At 33.9% G+C, this 14,767-nt stretch overlaps 1 protein-coding gene across 2 annotated transcripts; it reads left to right on the forward strand.

Annotated features, from left to right (window-relative positions):
- The first annotated feature begins 6,374 nt into the window (after positions 1-6,374).
- On the forward strand, positions 6,375-9,690 carry LOC108663959 (uncharacterized). 2 transcript variants are annotated; one of them, XR_001930045.2, is made up of 4 exons: positions 6,375-7,689; positions 7,809-7,856; positions 9,204-9,344; positions 9,489-9,690. XR_001930045.2 is itself a non-coding variant. In XM_018129879.2 (3 exons), the coding sequence occupies exons 1-2, from the start codon at positions 6,425-6,427 to the stop codon at positions 7,828-7,830; spliced, it is 1,287 nt and encodes a 428-aa protein (XP_017985368.1). In that variant the 5' UTR covers positions 6,375-6,424; the 3' UTR covers positions 7,831-7,856; positions 9,204-9,690. The 2 variants fall into 2 exon arrangements, 1 of the variants encoding a protein (XP_017985368.1); XM_018129879.2 differs by having other exon boundaries at positions 9,204-9,690.
- Positions 9,691-14,767: the final 5,077 nt, after the last annotated feature.

Consider the following 14,767-nt stretch of genomic DNA (forward strand, 5'->3'; position numbering starts at 1 on the left):
TGACAAAAGCGTACACACAGGGCCACTAGGGTCCAAAATATGGACGCAAAGTCCAATTACCTTGATTTGAGATAACAATGGTTTCTCAATTATTTCGTCATAGAGATGACATTGGGTACTTTACTCTGTTACGTAGGATTAGGATATTTTACAATCAAAGTTTGAAACGAATTTAGATAGTAATTTTATTACTTGTTTTGGGTTTGGACAAGGTTCGAGTACTACCCTGTGGATACTATATAATTGAACTCGATTATGTTTTTTTTTTAATTTCATATAATTAAAGACAAAAGTTATATTTTTAATTAAATTAATTCATAAAATTACAATTATTAATTAATTTATAATGTCTTGTAATACATATACTTTATATATTGTGTTAATTTTTAAAGAATATAATTACTATTATATATAGTTTTGCTATATATTCTTTAAATATAAACATATCACTTTTTATTTTATATTAACATTACAAAAATTATAACTTATAAAATTATTAATTATAATATACATACATTTATTTATATATACTTACAATAAATATACTTAAAGAGAAGTTGTGAGATTATAATAGTTTTAAAATGTAATTGTCTTTATATATATATATATATATATATATATATATAGTGGAAAAAATAAAGCTCACTACATCATTCTAGACCAGGAAATACTCACACTATCTGCAAGTAAAATTACACTAATACTAGGTGGTGGAGAATCCATAATATGTAATCCTAAGAGAAGATTCTCATGGTGAGTGACCATCCAATCCGCACATCGATTTGCTTCACGATGGATGTGAGTTAAGGTACAATTCCAAGACCATTGAAATAGCTCCCTGATACACTTGAGTAGACTTGCATTCTGTTCCGGTTACAAACTTTGGTTAGAAATTTTTTGGACAGCATTTTAAATTTTGTGTAATTAAGGACAAATCCATATAGTTAATTAAACTTGTAAGTTGTAATGTTGTTTAAATTGTTTTTTGGATATTTGTTTTTAGTTATTTAAGTTGATATTTATTTTTGATTATTTAAATTTAAATTTTATTGTTTGTGCACTTTCCTAAATTTAATTATTACTGAACTATATAGAATATGGATAGACCTGGCAATTTTAGACACAATACGTTAACACGATATGAGAAGACACGAGGTTAAACGTGTTTCATGTCTAATCGTGTTTGACACGTTTAAAACACAAAAATTTTTGTGTCTTAACGTGTTAGACACGAGTAACACGTTTAATTAATCATGTTATCTTGTTTAAATTGATAAACGCATTTAATCGTGTTATCGTGTTTAAACGTGTATACATGACATATTTGTCAACCAGTTAAAAATGAATAATCATTTTACTTAAATAATTTTAAACAATTATGTTAATAAGATTTTTAAATTTTATAAAGACAATAATGTAATTATGTCATGCCCAATCTTAATTTTAAATATTATTTTGTTATATTTGATGTTTTTGTTAATTTGTTTTGTTATAATTGTTTTTATAATTATTGATTTTAAATTTAAATAATACAATTATATTTAATTATAAATATTTTTATTTAATCGTGTTATACGTGTTAATCGTATTATTAATCGTGTCGTGTCATATATTGACACGTTTAACAAACGTGTCTAAACGTGTCATATCGTGTTATACGGTTATTAAATATATACGTGTACGTGTTTCAGATTTAAGACACAAAAAGTATTTGAATCGTGTTCGTGTTTAACCTTAATGTGTTTTGTGTCTAATCCTATCCGACACGTTTAAGACACGAAAACACGAATTATCAGATCCAAATACGGATGAGAAATATTATTATATATGGATACAAATTTAATTTCAACTAATTGGGTACTCATGAAGAGTATTTTAATAATTTTTTTTTACATAATCGGGGTTTTAAATGGGTTCAGGTAATTATTAAGTAATGGGTATGTATTAAGATTCAGATTATGGTATTAAAGTTTTAAAATATTAATTATAAAACGAAAACGTGAGTCTAAATTTTGGCGACGAAGGACTCTCTGGAGAAGAAAAGCACGCCTTCTTTACTGGACGACAGATCCCATAAAAAGGTGCGTTTGAGGGAAGAGGATGCGACGGATCTGGGGAAGAAGCCAATGATAACCATGCACAATAACCCCTCGTTTAGAGATGCATTGATGAACTCGGCAGGAGATTCTCTTTTATCATAAGGTGACTTATTCTCTGATGAGGATATGGTGCTTGAACGAACTGATCTTTCCGAAAACGAGGAGGAAAACAGGGAAGATCTGGAAGACGACAGGGGGGATTTTTGAGAAAAGATAGTTGATGGGTTTCCTGCGTTAGAAATATCGGACAAGAAATACGACGAACTTGTCAAACGATGGAGCAGAGCAATTATTGTTAGAATGCTGGGGAGATCAATATCTTACAGATTGCTGTGTGACCAAATCGTCTTATTGTGGAATCCTAAAGGCAAATATTCAGTAGTTGATTTAGATGATGATTGTTTTTTGGTGAAATTCTCGGAGGAAAGGGACTATTTGAGGGCTCTTTTAGATGGTCCTTGGGTGATACAAGGTAGCTACTTGCTTGTTCAACCATGGACACCGAATTATGTAAAGGGTACAAATGATCTGACTGCAGTGGCAGCTTGGGTTAGATTCCCAGGGATGCCGCTCCATTTATACCACAAATCAGTGCTGAGGTGACTGGCATCTCTTTTAGGCCGTCTATTGAAAATTGACTATAACACCTGCTTGGAAAAGAGAAGAAAGTTTTCAAGAATTGCAGTGGAGTTGGATTTAACAAAGCCACTAGTACCGCTAGTCTACGTGAAAGGAAGAAGGCAGCAGGTTGAATATGAGGGTCTGCCTAGAATTTGTTATACATGTGGAATGGATGGACATGTCAAAGAATAATGCCACCATAAAGAAGCTACTCGATTAGCTAACACAAATGAAAAAGGACAAACAAATGAACAGCAGCATGAGGCTTCACCGTATGGCCCTTGGATGTTGGTTAGTAGGAAAAAGCCAAGAGGTTATGATGGGAGGAACAAAATGGCATCAATGGCAAACAACCATGTCAAGGATGGCTCTAGATTTACAATACTGCAGCATGAGCCCAATGACGAATCAACTACGTAGGTGGATACCCAAGAAATTGATATGATTCTTGGAAAGGACAGAACAGGGCATACTGCAATGAATGAAATTATTACCAGTAGGAAAGCGGACATGGAGGTTCAGAAAAAACACTATGACCAGCACTGTGACGGAACAGCCCAATGAGGTATCATTTGAGGAAAAAAGCGTTTATGAGAGTGTAGTGGAGGATTGGAAAACTCAAATAGTTTCAAATGAAGTTAGTGGCGAACAGAAACAAGTAGACCGTGAGGTCCATGAGGGGGTACTTGACCCCGTTAAAACATTCAGTTGTTGTACTAAGCGAGAGAGGTATAGACAGTAGCACTACTACTAGGTCGGTAAAACCACTAACTGGAGAAGAAAGTGCAGTTGAGAGAGTCAGAGGCATAAAGATAGCGAAGAAGGAAGAAAAGTCACTTGATAAGATGGGTAGTGTTCACCCACAGATAATTTCACTCAAAAAGAAAGCAAGAGCAAAGGGAGTAATAACCTCAACTTCTACGAATATGCTAAGTAAACTAGTGACAGATGAGGCCTTTGGGTCAACGAGGGGAGACTTGGCTGTTCAAACTATGATGAATGGAAAGATGGGAGAGGGCAATAATGAGAGTTCTTTGAACTCTTAACTCATCAGTTATTTTTTATTATTTTATTATGAGCCAAAAAGTTTTTATGTGGAATTGTCAAGGTGTAGGAAATAATGATTTTGTTGCAGTAATGAAAGATTGGATTGCACAATACAGATTTTCAATCTTAGTGCTAGTGGAACCTCGAGTGAATAGAGGAATGGCTGGTAGAATAATCAGTCGTCTACGATTTGCCATATCTCATAGAGTGGAAGCAATTGGTTTTGTTGGAGGGATTTGGATTCTTTGGCAGGATGATGTACAAGTTTCAGTGATTCGCAATCACTGGCAGTGTGTTCATATGTCAATTGAGTATCCTGCGAGATCCACTTGGATTTTGTCAGCAATATATGGTAGTCCCAACAAAGCAGTCAGACGTGATTTATGGGAGGAATTATCTATTTTTGCTAGGGGAATTGAAACACCATGGATGCTAATAGGCAATTTTAATGCTTTTTTCGTTGAGCATGAGAAGGCAAGAGGTTCTTTGACAGGAAGCCGACCCTGTACCCAATTTTAAAAATTTATAGCTAATTTTGAATTATTGGATTTGGGTTATAAGGGACCAAAATTCACTTGGCAAAGAGGGTTGGTGGTAGAAAGGATTGATAGGGCCATCTGTAATGTCGGATGGAGGCTTCTATTTCAGGAGGTGGTAGTTCATCATTTACTTAGGGTGTAATCTGATCATCGACCTCTTATTGTAGTGTTAGATGAACATTATGATTGTCAATCATCACCTGTCGGTCACTTTCAGTCTGCATGGTTGACTCCTGAGGGCTTTGGGAGTTTTGTTTAGCAGGCATGGGACAATTCGGATAATCTAGTTGCAGATATAGCAAACTTTACCAATAGGGCTCGCCAACGGAATAGGAGAGTCTTTGGGAATATTTTTCACAAAAAAAGGAATTTATTGAGGCATTTAGGTGGTGTTGAAAAAGCATTGGAACATCGTCAATCTCCACATCTTTGAGAGTTGGAGAATAATCTGAGAATTGAATATATAAAAGTCACTAAATAGGAGGAGGCTTTTTGGATGCAGAAAGCGAAAACTGATTGGATTAAGTTTGGGGATGCAAATACCAAGTATTTTCATGTTCGGGTGGCTCGACGAAAAAATAAACTAAAGATAGTGAGGCTAAAAGATGAGCATGGGAATTGGTGTTAGGATCAGTCGACACTTCAATCACAAGCAGTTGCATTTTTTCAGAAGCTGTATTCGAAAGATATTGGGCCACTGCCATCCCATCCTATCAAAGGTGCATTTCCTACACTTTGTGATGAGGACTATTTAAGGCTAGTAAGACCAGTAGAAAGTACAGAGGTGTATGATGCATTATTTGAAATGAAGCCTCTGAAAGCTCTCGGGTTAGATGGACTACGTGCGTTATTTTTTCAATCTCAATGGGCAACAGTTGGCCAGAGTCTAGTCCAGTATGTATCACATGTTATGGAGGGTAGGGATATTGGTGATAATATATGCAGCTCACTTATTGTTTTAATCCCCAAAATATCTACCCCATAAACTATTTCTCATTTTCGCCCCATCAGTTTACTTCCTGTTGCATTTAAAGTGCTAATGAAAGTTATTACTAATAGACTTAAATCAGTGATTAATTTTTTAGTGGCAGAACCACAGGCAAGCTTTATACCAGGAAGACAAATTGTGGATAACAACATGCACGAATATGGACTTGATATGGGAAATAAAAGGCTTTTCGCAGAACGAATGGGAGGTACAACTAGTGCACATCTACCGTGAGGGTAACATGGTGGCGGATTTCATGGCCAATTATGGTTTTGATTCAGTAAATTCTTATGTTCTTTTTGAGTACCCTCCTCCTGGAGCGAGAAAATTTTTAATGTATAATATGTTGGGAGTGTGTATTCCACGAATAATCTCAGTTTAATAAAAGAACTAGCTTTCTCAAAAAAAAAATTTAAAAATATTCAGATGCTTGTAAGGTTCGAATATCTCATTCAATAATCATGGTTGGGTTCAGGTATCTCAAAATTAGAGATTACTTTACTCATTGACATCTCTATTCCTTGAGCATAGTAGCCCATTGAACCACTAGTCTGTTTGGTAATCGAAAAATAATTTATGAAATTTTTTTCGTGTTAAATATTTTACAAAAAAGATTAATATTTATGTTATTTTGATAAACTATTGAAAACATTTTTTATTATTTGGATTAAAATGCATTCTTTAAAAATATTATATAATCATTTTCCTTCACTCTGATTTTTTTATAAAATTTTTTCTAACAAAATTTTAATCAACTATATTTTTAATACAATAGACATTCAAGAAAAAGATTTTAAATATATATAAATATCTATAACAAAAAAAATTAAATCAAATCAAATAGTCTGACAAGCCAGGTACAAGATGCATAGTTTAATTTAAACTCTTGTATTGAAGCATACATTTAAATAAGATTTTTTCAACCCCGCTAAATATTTATCTCTTTCGTAATAACTTAAAAAGGTTCGGTACAGCTGGCACTATATCATCCGTTCAATAGTTAACCGGGCGATCGGGCGGACAAGGATTTCTCCTATTTAAAATCTGTATATCTATCTATATCTATAAAAGGGGACAGAGATCGGCTAGGGATTTCTGTTCATCAATTCAGGAATTGAGGGTTTGAAACAATGTCAGATTTTCCATGCTTTCAGATTGCACAGCCTCTAAGTCTAGAGCATTTGAATGAGCCTTTAGAGGTTATTGATTATGATTCAGTTTTTGACGATGATTTTTATTCTCAGCTCGCTCAGATTGAGCCGGTTCCTGAGAAACCCATCCAATGCAATCCGGCATCCATGGGGCCTTTACTAGTCGAGAAATTACCGAGCGATGCGTGGGACAAGTGGTGCAAGGACGGTGTTGTGTGCTTCGCTATGGGAGGAAACGACATACTGAAGGTCTACTTCGCGGATCCAAGGGGTGCCTCGGTCTACCACGTTACTGATTTCGATTTCGTGAAATTCCACGTCCCGCGATTTGATAACAAGGTCGGTTGCACCCTGTCGGGGTCCAAGCTCTACATGATCGGCGGCCGCCCTCGTTATCGTGATGGTTTCACCGACGTCTACTTTTGCGATGTGGCAACTCAGCCGCAGCTGCCCGATGGAGGTTATGAATGGAAGCCTGGTCCTGCTCTGAATAGTTACAAGCCTCAGCCTTTCGTTTTCTCTCTTGCGGGTAACATCTACGTGCTTTCCACAGGCGTTGAAGGCCGTAAATCTTCTTCCCCTTTCGAGGTCCTGAAATCTAATAGCAGCAGCTGGGAAGTGCTCCCTCCTCCTCCGTCTGCTTTATGGAGTCAAAAATACTGCATAGTCAGGTCCTCTATCATTGATGGTAAGAAGATCGTTGTGCGTGGCATGGATTATATCTTTTATATTTATGATGCCGCGGACAATCAATGGACCACAATGCAATATACCCATGGTCATCTCCTTAATTGGACCGGTGACTACTGCCTCCATGTACAGGACAATGGTTTCTTGGTAACCGGACCAGGCCATCCCTTTGTTATTAATTTTGGGTCTCAATCTTTTGAAACCTTTCCAGTAGATGCTCCAAATTCTGAAGAGTATTCTAAGGCACATGATTTAGATAAAGATTTTCAAACCTGTCAATGGAATTTATTCCATTTAAAGGACAAAAAGTTCTTTTTCGTTGTCTTATGCGCTGATTATATAAATTATAAATCTTATGCCCGGCTTGGCACTTTTGATATGGTTGATGACTTTGGATCTGACGTGTCCAAGCATTCAAAGATGGCTGGATACGGCAATGAATCTGATGCCAAGCGTTTCAAGATGGCTGGATACAGTGTTACTAATTTGAAATTCAAGTGTATTGATTTAGCAGATGGTGTACGTTTACTGCCTTATATAGTCTCCTGTAAAATGTAAGCTCTTTTAGTCAATTACGTCTTTACATTATATATATATATATATATATATATATATATATATATATATATATATATGTTGCATTTCTTTTAATATATTTGTTGTAATCTTGCAGAGGGGCGTTTTCTTTATGCTGAATTGTTGTCACTGACTGGAACAGCGAGTATGTGACTTATGCTCACTACGATCTCAATTATGTTTTCTTTGTTTTTTTGTTTAAGGATTCATTAGCAAATGTCGCTTATGCAATTATAGCATGTGTTTTTTTATTCTAATAGTATGTTATCTATGAAGCTAATATTAGCATAGCATTATATAGTATATTCGCAAGAGTCTATTGTGGCAGACAGTTAATAAAGCTTTTCTACTTCAAGCTATCTTGGTGTCCACTGCTGGTGATTGGACTTCTTAGACGAGGAAGTTCGCTAATCTCAGTTGTCTCAAATCTTTTTGAGCAATTTCAGAGAGTTACCAGTGTGTATATGTAATCTCGTATGCTAACTTCTCCTTCACTGCACACACTTACCTCTTTTTGTTGCCGCTTGTAGGGTGTTTGGTTGAGGGGAATGAAATAGCCATTCCCCTCATATTCTTATTACCTATCAAATCTTGCACTTGGTTCATGGAATGGCCATTTCAAGCTGGAATAGGCATTACTGAGGTCACCGGTAGTGGTGGTGTTTTTGGGATTTTTTTTCCTTGTTGTTTCAGTTTCTGGGTATAATTGAAGAAAAAAGATGGAATGGAGTGAATGATTTATTGTGTACGATCAAGAAAAAATAGAAAATGACTTGCAATCAATATGACGCCGAATTTGCTTCTTTAATATACTGCTTCACTTTAGAGTTTGAGAAGTAAATGTGAAATGTTGGTCCTTTTATGCATTTTGATGTGAAAAGAGAGCAAACGCAATTTGGCAATTGGTTTTATGAGGTGGGATTTGAAATTGCCTTTGATAACCGCTTGATGACCTTGTTTAATTGCATCATGTATAAGGCCCAGTGGGTTGCCATATATATCTGCTGCAAAGCCCTCAACTCTATATCGTACACACCCTTGTTTCTGTCATATCTCTGTTTGTTTACTGAAAATAATGTTGATTCATGTGGAGATGTCTTTGTTCTTTTCACTAGCTACCTTACATCTGATTATTTGTAGAATGAACATAAAACGGATAAATTTGGTTGGATTTATTTACTAATTGAGTTTCTATTCCAGATGGGATTGCTAATAGTTATTTAAGTGTAGCCAAAACCGTCATGTATTATCCTGTTTCTGCTTGATTATTTGAAATTTAGATTTTGCAAAGAAAATGCCTACATATAGTCCAAATTGGTTGTACTGAGTTCAATACGTTCACTTTCGAGCACATTTTTAGTAGCATGTCATCTTGTTATGTTGCCGATGCATGATTAAAAGAAAATTTGATTTCGTTTTATTTCATTGGAAGTTTGGCATGCTGATCGTTGATTGAAGTAACTCAAACTATTTGTTAAATAACCTGATTCAGGATTGAGCTTGCTAGTAAAGTTGAATGAGTTGCAACTTTGTTCCTGCTTCTTAGCTGGAGGCTACACTTGCGAAGTGGGCAGATCTTTTGGAGTTGTGTTCCTGGAACGTGACTGGGTTTATCTGCAGTATCTAGTAAGAGGTACGACATGTCTTGTAACCAAAAAGAAGATGTAGGACATAGCAACTGTCTTCCGTTTCTGTGTACATGCCCTCTAATTGTGTTTTAAGTGCTGTGCTGTGTTATGTTTCTGATGGGGATGTGGTTTATGAACTGCTTTTTCAGTTCTTTGGGTTTGGATCTCTGGTTACTTTGTTCATGATGTCCTGGTGCTTGCTTTTTGGGCTCTCAGCTGGAGCCTGGTAATGTATGTAGGTTGTTTATTTTGGTTCAAGTGCTATTGATAAACGATGTAGGCAAAGCACAATCTGACTTTGTAACTAAAAAAAATGTTGGATTTGGTTGAAACCTGATTCAAGTTCTGTTAGCAATTGCTTTTAATAGAATTTGGTATTGAATGTTTGAACTTAGAGAAGCGGAGAGACAGAAATATACGAAGGGGAGAAAAAAAAAATAAAGAATATTATTTTCGTATTATTTAAAGATAATAAAGGATATCATTTGTCTCTTAATATAAAATATTATTTAATTACAATGAAAGGTATTTTTATCTTCTAATACAAAATATTATTAAGTTATAATAAAAAAATATTTTTTTATTTGTGACTGAAATATTATTTAATTATAGTGAAAGGTATTCTCGTCACTTGTTATTTGAGTACATATTTTTATCTTTTGGCAAAATAAACTCCTAAACTTTAAGAAAGAATATTTTTGTCATTTATCGCTTATTCTTTGATCATTCTTAAAATTATTTGTTGTCAATTAAACGGTGGAAAAAAAACCCAATAGCAATTTCTATTTTATTATATTTTGATGAATTAAATTGTATATTAATCATTTCCTTATTTTAATCTTAAGAAATAGTTATTTTATTTCTCATTTATTTCATTTCGCGAATTAAACAGATAAATTCTCATCTTAGATCTCGTTACGGGGTGATTAATTGCTTTCGGGTCAACCGAAATTTATTATTGAGTTTAAATTATTACAAATAACTTCATTTTTATAAATTGAATAATAACTTCCTTATAAATAAATAGCTTCATTTAGAGGCACTGACTTGTCATTGTGCTGAAGTGAATCCGGTATGTCTTCATTTTTTCTTGACTGCTGTGTGAGATTATTGATGAATCAGCGTGGACATGAATGGCTTTACACGTGTTTGAGAGATTCGATCAGTCTGTTTGGAGTAACACACACTTTGGATCCATCATTCCAGTCTGTTGTAGGCTTTTGCTGAAACATCTGAATAAGATGATTTTTGAATCTTTTTCCTAATTAAGCTCAGATGAATATCAGCATCACAATCAACGTATTGTATTTGTATTTGTACTTGTACCACCAGCATAGTTGCAGATGTCTAGCTACTAAAAGGGTTGAGTCTCTCTCCCTCCAATCTCATATATGAAAATTAAATCTCAATTTATGCAGTAATCTCATTTGATGCTTTAGTAATGTCAACACGTGCGACACTATCTAATTTCTTTATCATCAAGCTAACACTATATTCAATTGTAGCCTAGTGGCCTCATACTTGATTACATGTGCCAAAACGATCCAAATATTTGATTACTGATTTAAGCATTCTATTTTGACCAGGCGAGCTGAGATGTCAAGTGACATAATAATCCAATTATCCTCCAATTCTTTTGGAATAGAAAAGATTGGAAATTTAGTAAAAAAGACAAAAAAGGAAATTGGGTTCTTTAATTCGCCCATATTAAACTGTGTCTTATAAGAGGAAATTGGGTTATAATCCAATATATTAACTTGACATGCAAGCCTGAAACCTGCCAATGACTTCTTGCAGAGAAGGTGAGCTTTTTGCTGTTGGAGTTTGCAATATGAAAGAGAAATATTTGGATATTATTGACATATCACTCTATCCCTAGGCAGCTTCAGGCAGGCACAGTATTCAGATTTTGGAGTGATCAACATCATCAAGTTGAAGCAAAAAACCCCAAGTATAAGTGAGAAAGAACCAAGAAAAATAAAAAATAAATTACTTTCCTGGTTGATAATAGCAACCAACGTACAGTGTTTTCAAAATGGAATTATTAACAATGAGAGCTCTATCTCCTTATCCGATTATAAAATGATAATATTTCATTCTATTTGTCATTTATTAATTTTTTTGAATAAAACACACTTAACTTTAATCATTATCTTTTAAAATTTTAACAAAAATAAATAAAACGATACAAAGAGAGTATCAAATTGATTAGAGAGGATTTTTATTTTTTTGGAATGGATTAGAGAGGAAATCTTTAGTTTAGAATATTCCTTACCTCAAATCCTTGTGTGGGTGTATAAAATATTATAAACAAATTGAATAGAAAAATTGAAGTTAGTGATATTTTTGTTGATTGTTTAAAAAAATTAAAGCGAAGTTATTTACTTATACTGAAGTTAATATTCAATTTATAAAAGTGAAATTATTTATAATAATTTAGACTCAATAATAGATTTCGGTTGGCCTGAAAGGAAAGATTTCAACACCCTTGCTTGAACCAAGACAAATCTTTTATTTATTAGTTACATAAAAAATATAAACCAAATACTAAATAATTACATTAAACAACTACAAATAGCCCAACACACAATACAAAGATAGGACCTATACCTGTTCCAGGCCAGACAGACCCAAACTAAGCGGCTAACAAAGGAGAAGCCCACTCGCTAAGGCTCCACAACAAAAGTCCAACAATGGTACACGGGCTTGGCTTGCTTCCTAATCCTAAATTCAATGTTTGGTGTGGTAGAAAGGTTCTCCAAAGTGGCACCACTTAAACGACACCTTAAAAAAAAAAATAAAAAATTCTCTTTCTTCACCTTTTTTCCTTCAGCACAGCGCCTCTCCAAACATCTCCTCTCCTTTTTTTTTTTTTTCCAAAAGAGACACTTCTCTTTATTTTTTAAATAAAGAAACTCTTTCTTTTTTTTCTCTTCAGCTAAAACCACCTCCTTTGTTGTTTTGTTTTATTAGGGTTTTTATAGGTGTTATTTAGAATCTTCAATTTAATTGTAAATCCCTTCGAATTAGTTTTATTTGGTTTGATTTTGTTTTGTTTGAAATCAATTTTATGAATTTTGTAGAGAAATTTTAGAAATTTGGCGGATAGAGGTATTTAGGGATTTAGGAGAGGAAGGAAAGGTTGACTACCATGGCAGCCGACCTTGCTTCTTTCCTTCTCTTCTTCTTCCTTTTTTTTTTTTAACTATTATTGTTAATTAGTATTTTTTTGTGGGCTTGTTAACCTGTGGCCCTAAATAGCTTTCCATGAAAATTAGACTTGTATCCCAATTAATGAATTGAGTCATAGACCTACTAAATATTTAATCCCACAAAAATAAAATGAAATTAACAGACAAAAGAATGAAAATTATAAAATAAGCAAACAAATAAATGTGGATTTCAAAAAGCATACGATAGTGTTGTAGATACTCATTTAATAAAAATAACAATAAATAAATCTAATAAGAATAAAAAAAGAAGAAGAATCTGGAGACCTGGCCTCCAAAGTCAACAAAAATGGAGCATTAAATGCTTCTTCGGCAGCCGAGATTTGGCAACTCAGCCGCAGCTGCCCGATGGAGGTTATGAATGGAAGCCTGGCCCTTTTCTGAATAGTTACAAGCCTGCGCCTTTCGTCTTCTCTCTTGCGGGTAACGTCTATGTGCTTTCCACAGGCGTTGAAGACCCTAAATCTTCCCCTTTCGAGGTGCTGAAATCTAATAGCAGCAGCTGGGAAGTGCTCCCTCCTCCTCCGTCTGCTTTATGGAGTCAAAAACACTGCATAGTCGGGTCCTCTATCATTGATGGTAAGAAGATCGTTGTGCGTGGCATGGATTATATCTTTTATATTTATGATGCCACGGACAATCAATGGACCACAATGCAATATCCCTATGATCATCTGCTTAATAGGACCGGTGACTACTGCCTCCATGTACAGGACAATGGTTTCTTGGTAACCGGACCGGGCCATCCTTTTGTGATTAATTGTGGGTCTCAATCTTTTGAAACCTTTCCAGTAGATGCTCCAAATTCTGAAGAGTATTCTAAGGCAGATGATTTAGATAAAGATTTTCATATCTGTCAATGGAATTTATTCCATTTAAAGGACAAAAAGTTCTTTTTCGTTGTCTTATGCGCTGATTATATGAATTATAAATCTTATGCCCGGCTTGGCACTTTTGATATGGATGATGACTTTGGATCTGACGTATCTGAGGCCAAGCATTTCAAGATGGCTGGATATGGTAATGTGTCTGATGCCAAGCGTTTCAAGATGGCTGGATACAGTGTTACCAATATGAAATTCAAGTCTATTGGTTTAGCAGATGGTATAGGTTTACTGCCTTATATGGTCTCCTGTAAAATGTAAGTTCTTATTTAACTTTTAGGTTTTTATATTGTATATATATATATATATATTGCATGTTTTTAATATATTTGTTGTAATCTTGCAGAGGGGCGTTTTCTTTATGCTGAGTTGTTGTAATCTTGCATATGTTTTTAACATATGCTAATCTAAGCTTTTATCATATCATTTTTCTTGATAAAACACTGACAAGAAACTATTTAGAAATGTTATTGTAATGCAATGTGAATTTCATAATTATAACACATTATAATTCCTATGTAAGGTATATTCATTCCATTATTACAAAAGGACAAAAAAAAAACCTTCTTTTTACTCCTTTTAGATCCATAGCACTAAAAGGATACATTCTTTAAAGAAAACTTATTTAAATTAAAAAATATTATTTATTTTCTACTCTTGCAGTAGATAATTTAATTACTCTTACAAATATAATTTATTTAGACGTCTATGTCAAACACTTACATTGCAAAATTTGAAGTTACACTTAGATGAAGCGAATTATGAACATATTGACGTACAAATATTGTAAGAAGATATACAAAAATTGTTTAGCCGTTGTTGATTGCCATGTTTTTCTACAAACACTAAATTAGATCGAAGCTTGTAACTTCATGCCTATAATTAAGAAATTAAATTAAATACAAAATTTCCAAAAAGCAAAAACCAAAACCACTTCCATCAACTTCGAACAAACTACAAAAATATTACCCTCATCTACTTAATTAAAATTTTATGAATAAAATTCATTATATACTAAAAAAATAATATAAAAAGAAATCAAATATGAAAAAAAAATGTTTAAATAAAATTGTATAGAGGTAAAAGGCGGTAAGTTTCTCTTAACTGTAATGGGAAAATAAGGTAAGCCTTCTTTACAGTTTTTACTTTATGTTAGAAGTTCAATCAACCATTAAGTAATGCATAAACACTAAATGATTCTAATTGGAAGTAGCAAAAAAACCATCTAAAAGGTTAAGAAAATCATATAACCTGAGAATCAACACACTTCAAATTTAGAATTGTGGGGCCTCTAAGTTTTTTTTTTAAAATTAT

The sequence above is a fragment of the Theobroma cacao genome, chromosome 9 (assembly GCF_053813885.1).
Source record: "Theobroma cacao isolate CCN51 chromosome 9, ASM5381388v1, whole genome shotgun sequence".
NCBI lineage: Eukaryota > Viridiplantae > Streptophyta > Magnoliopsida > Malvales > Malvaceae > Theobroma > Theobroma cacao.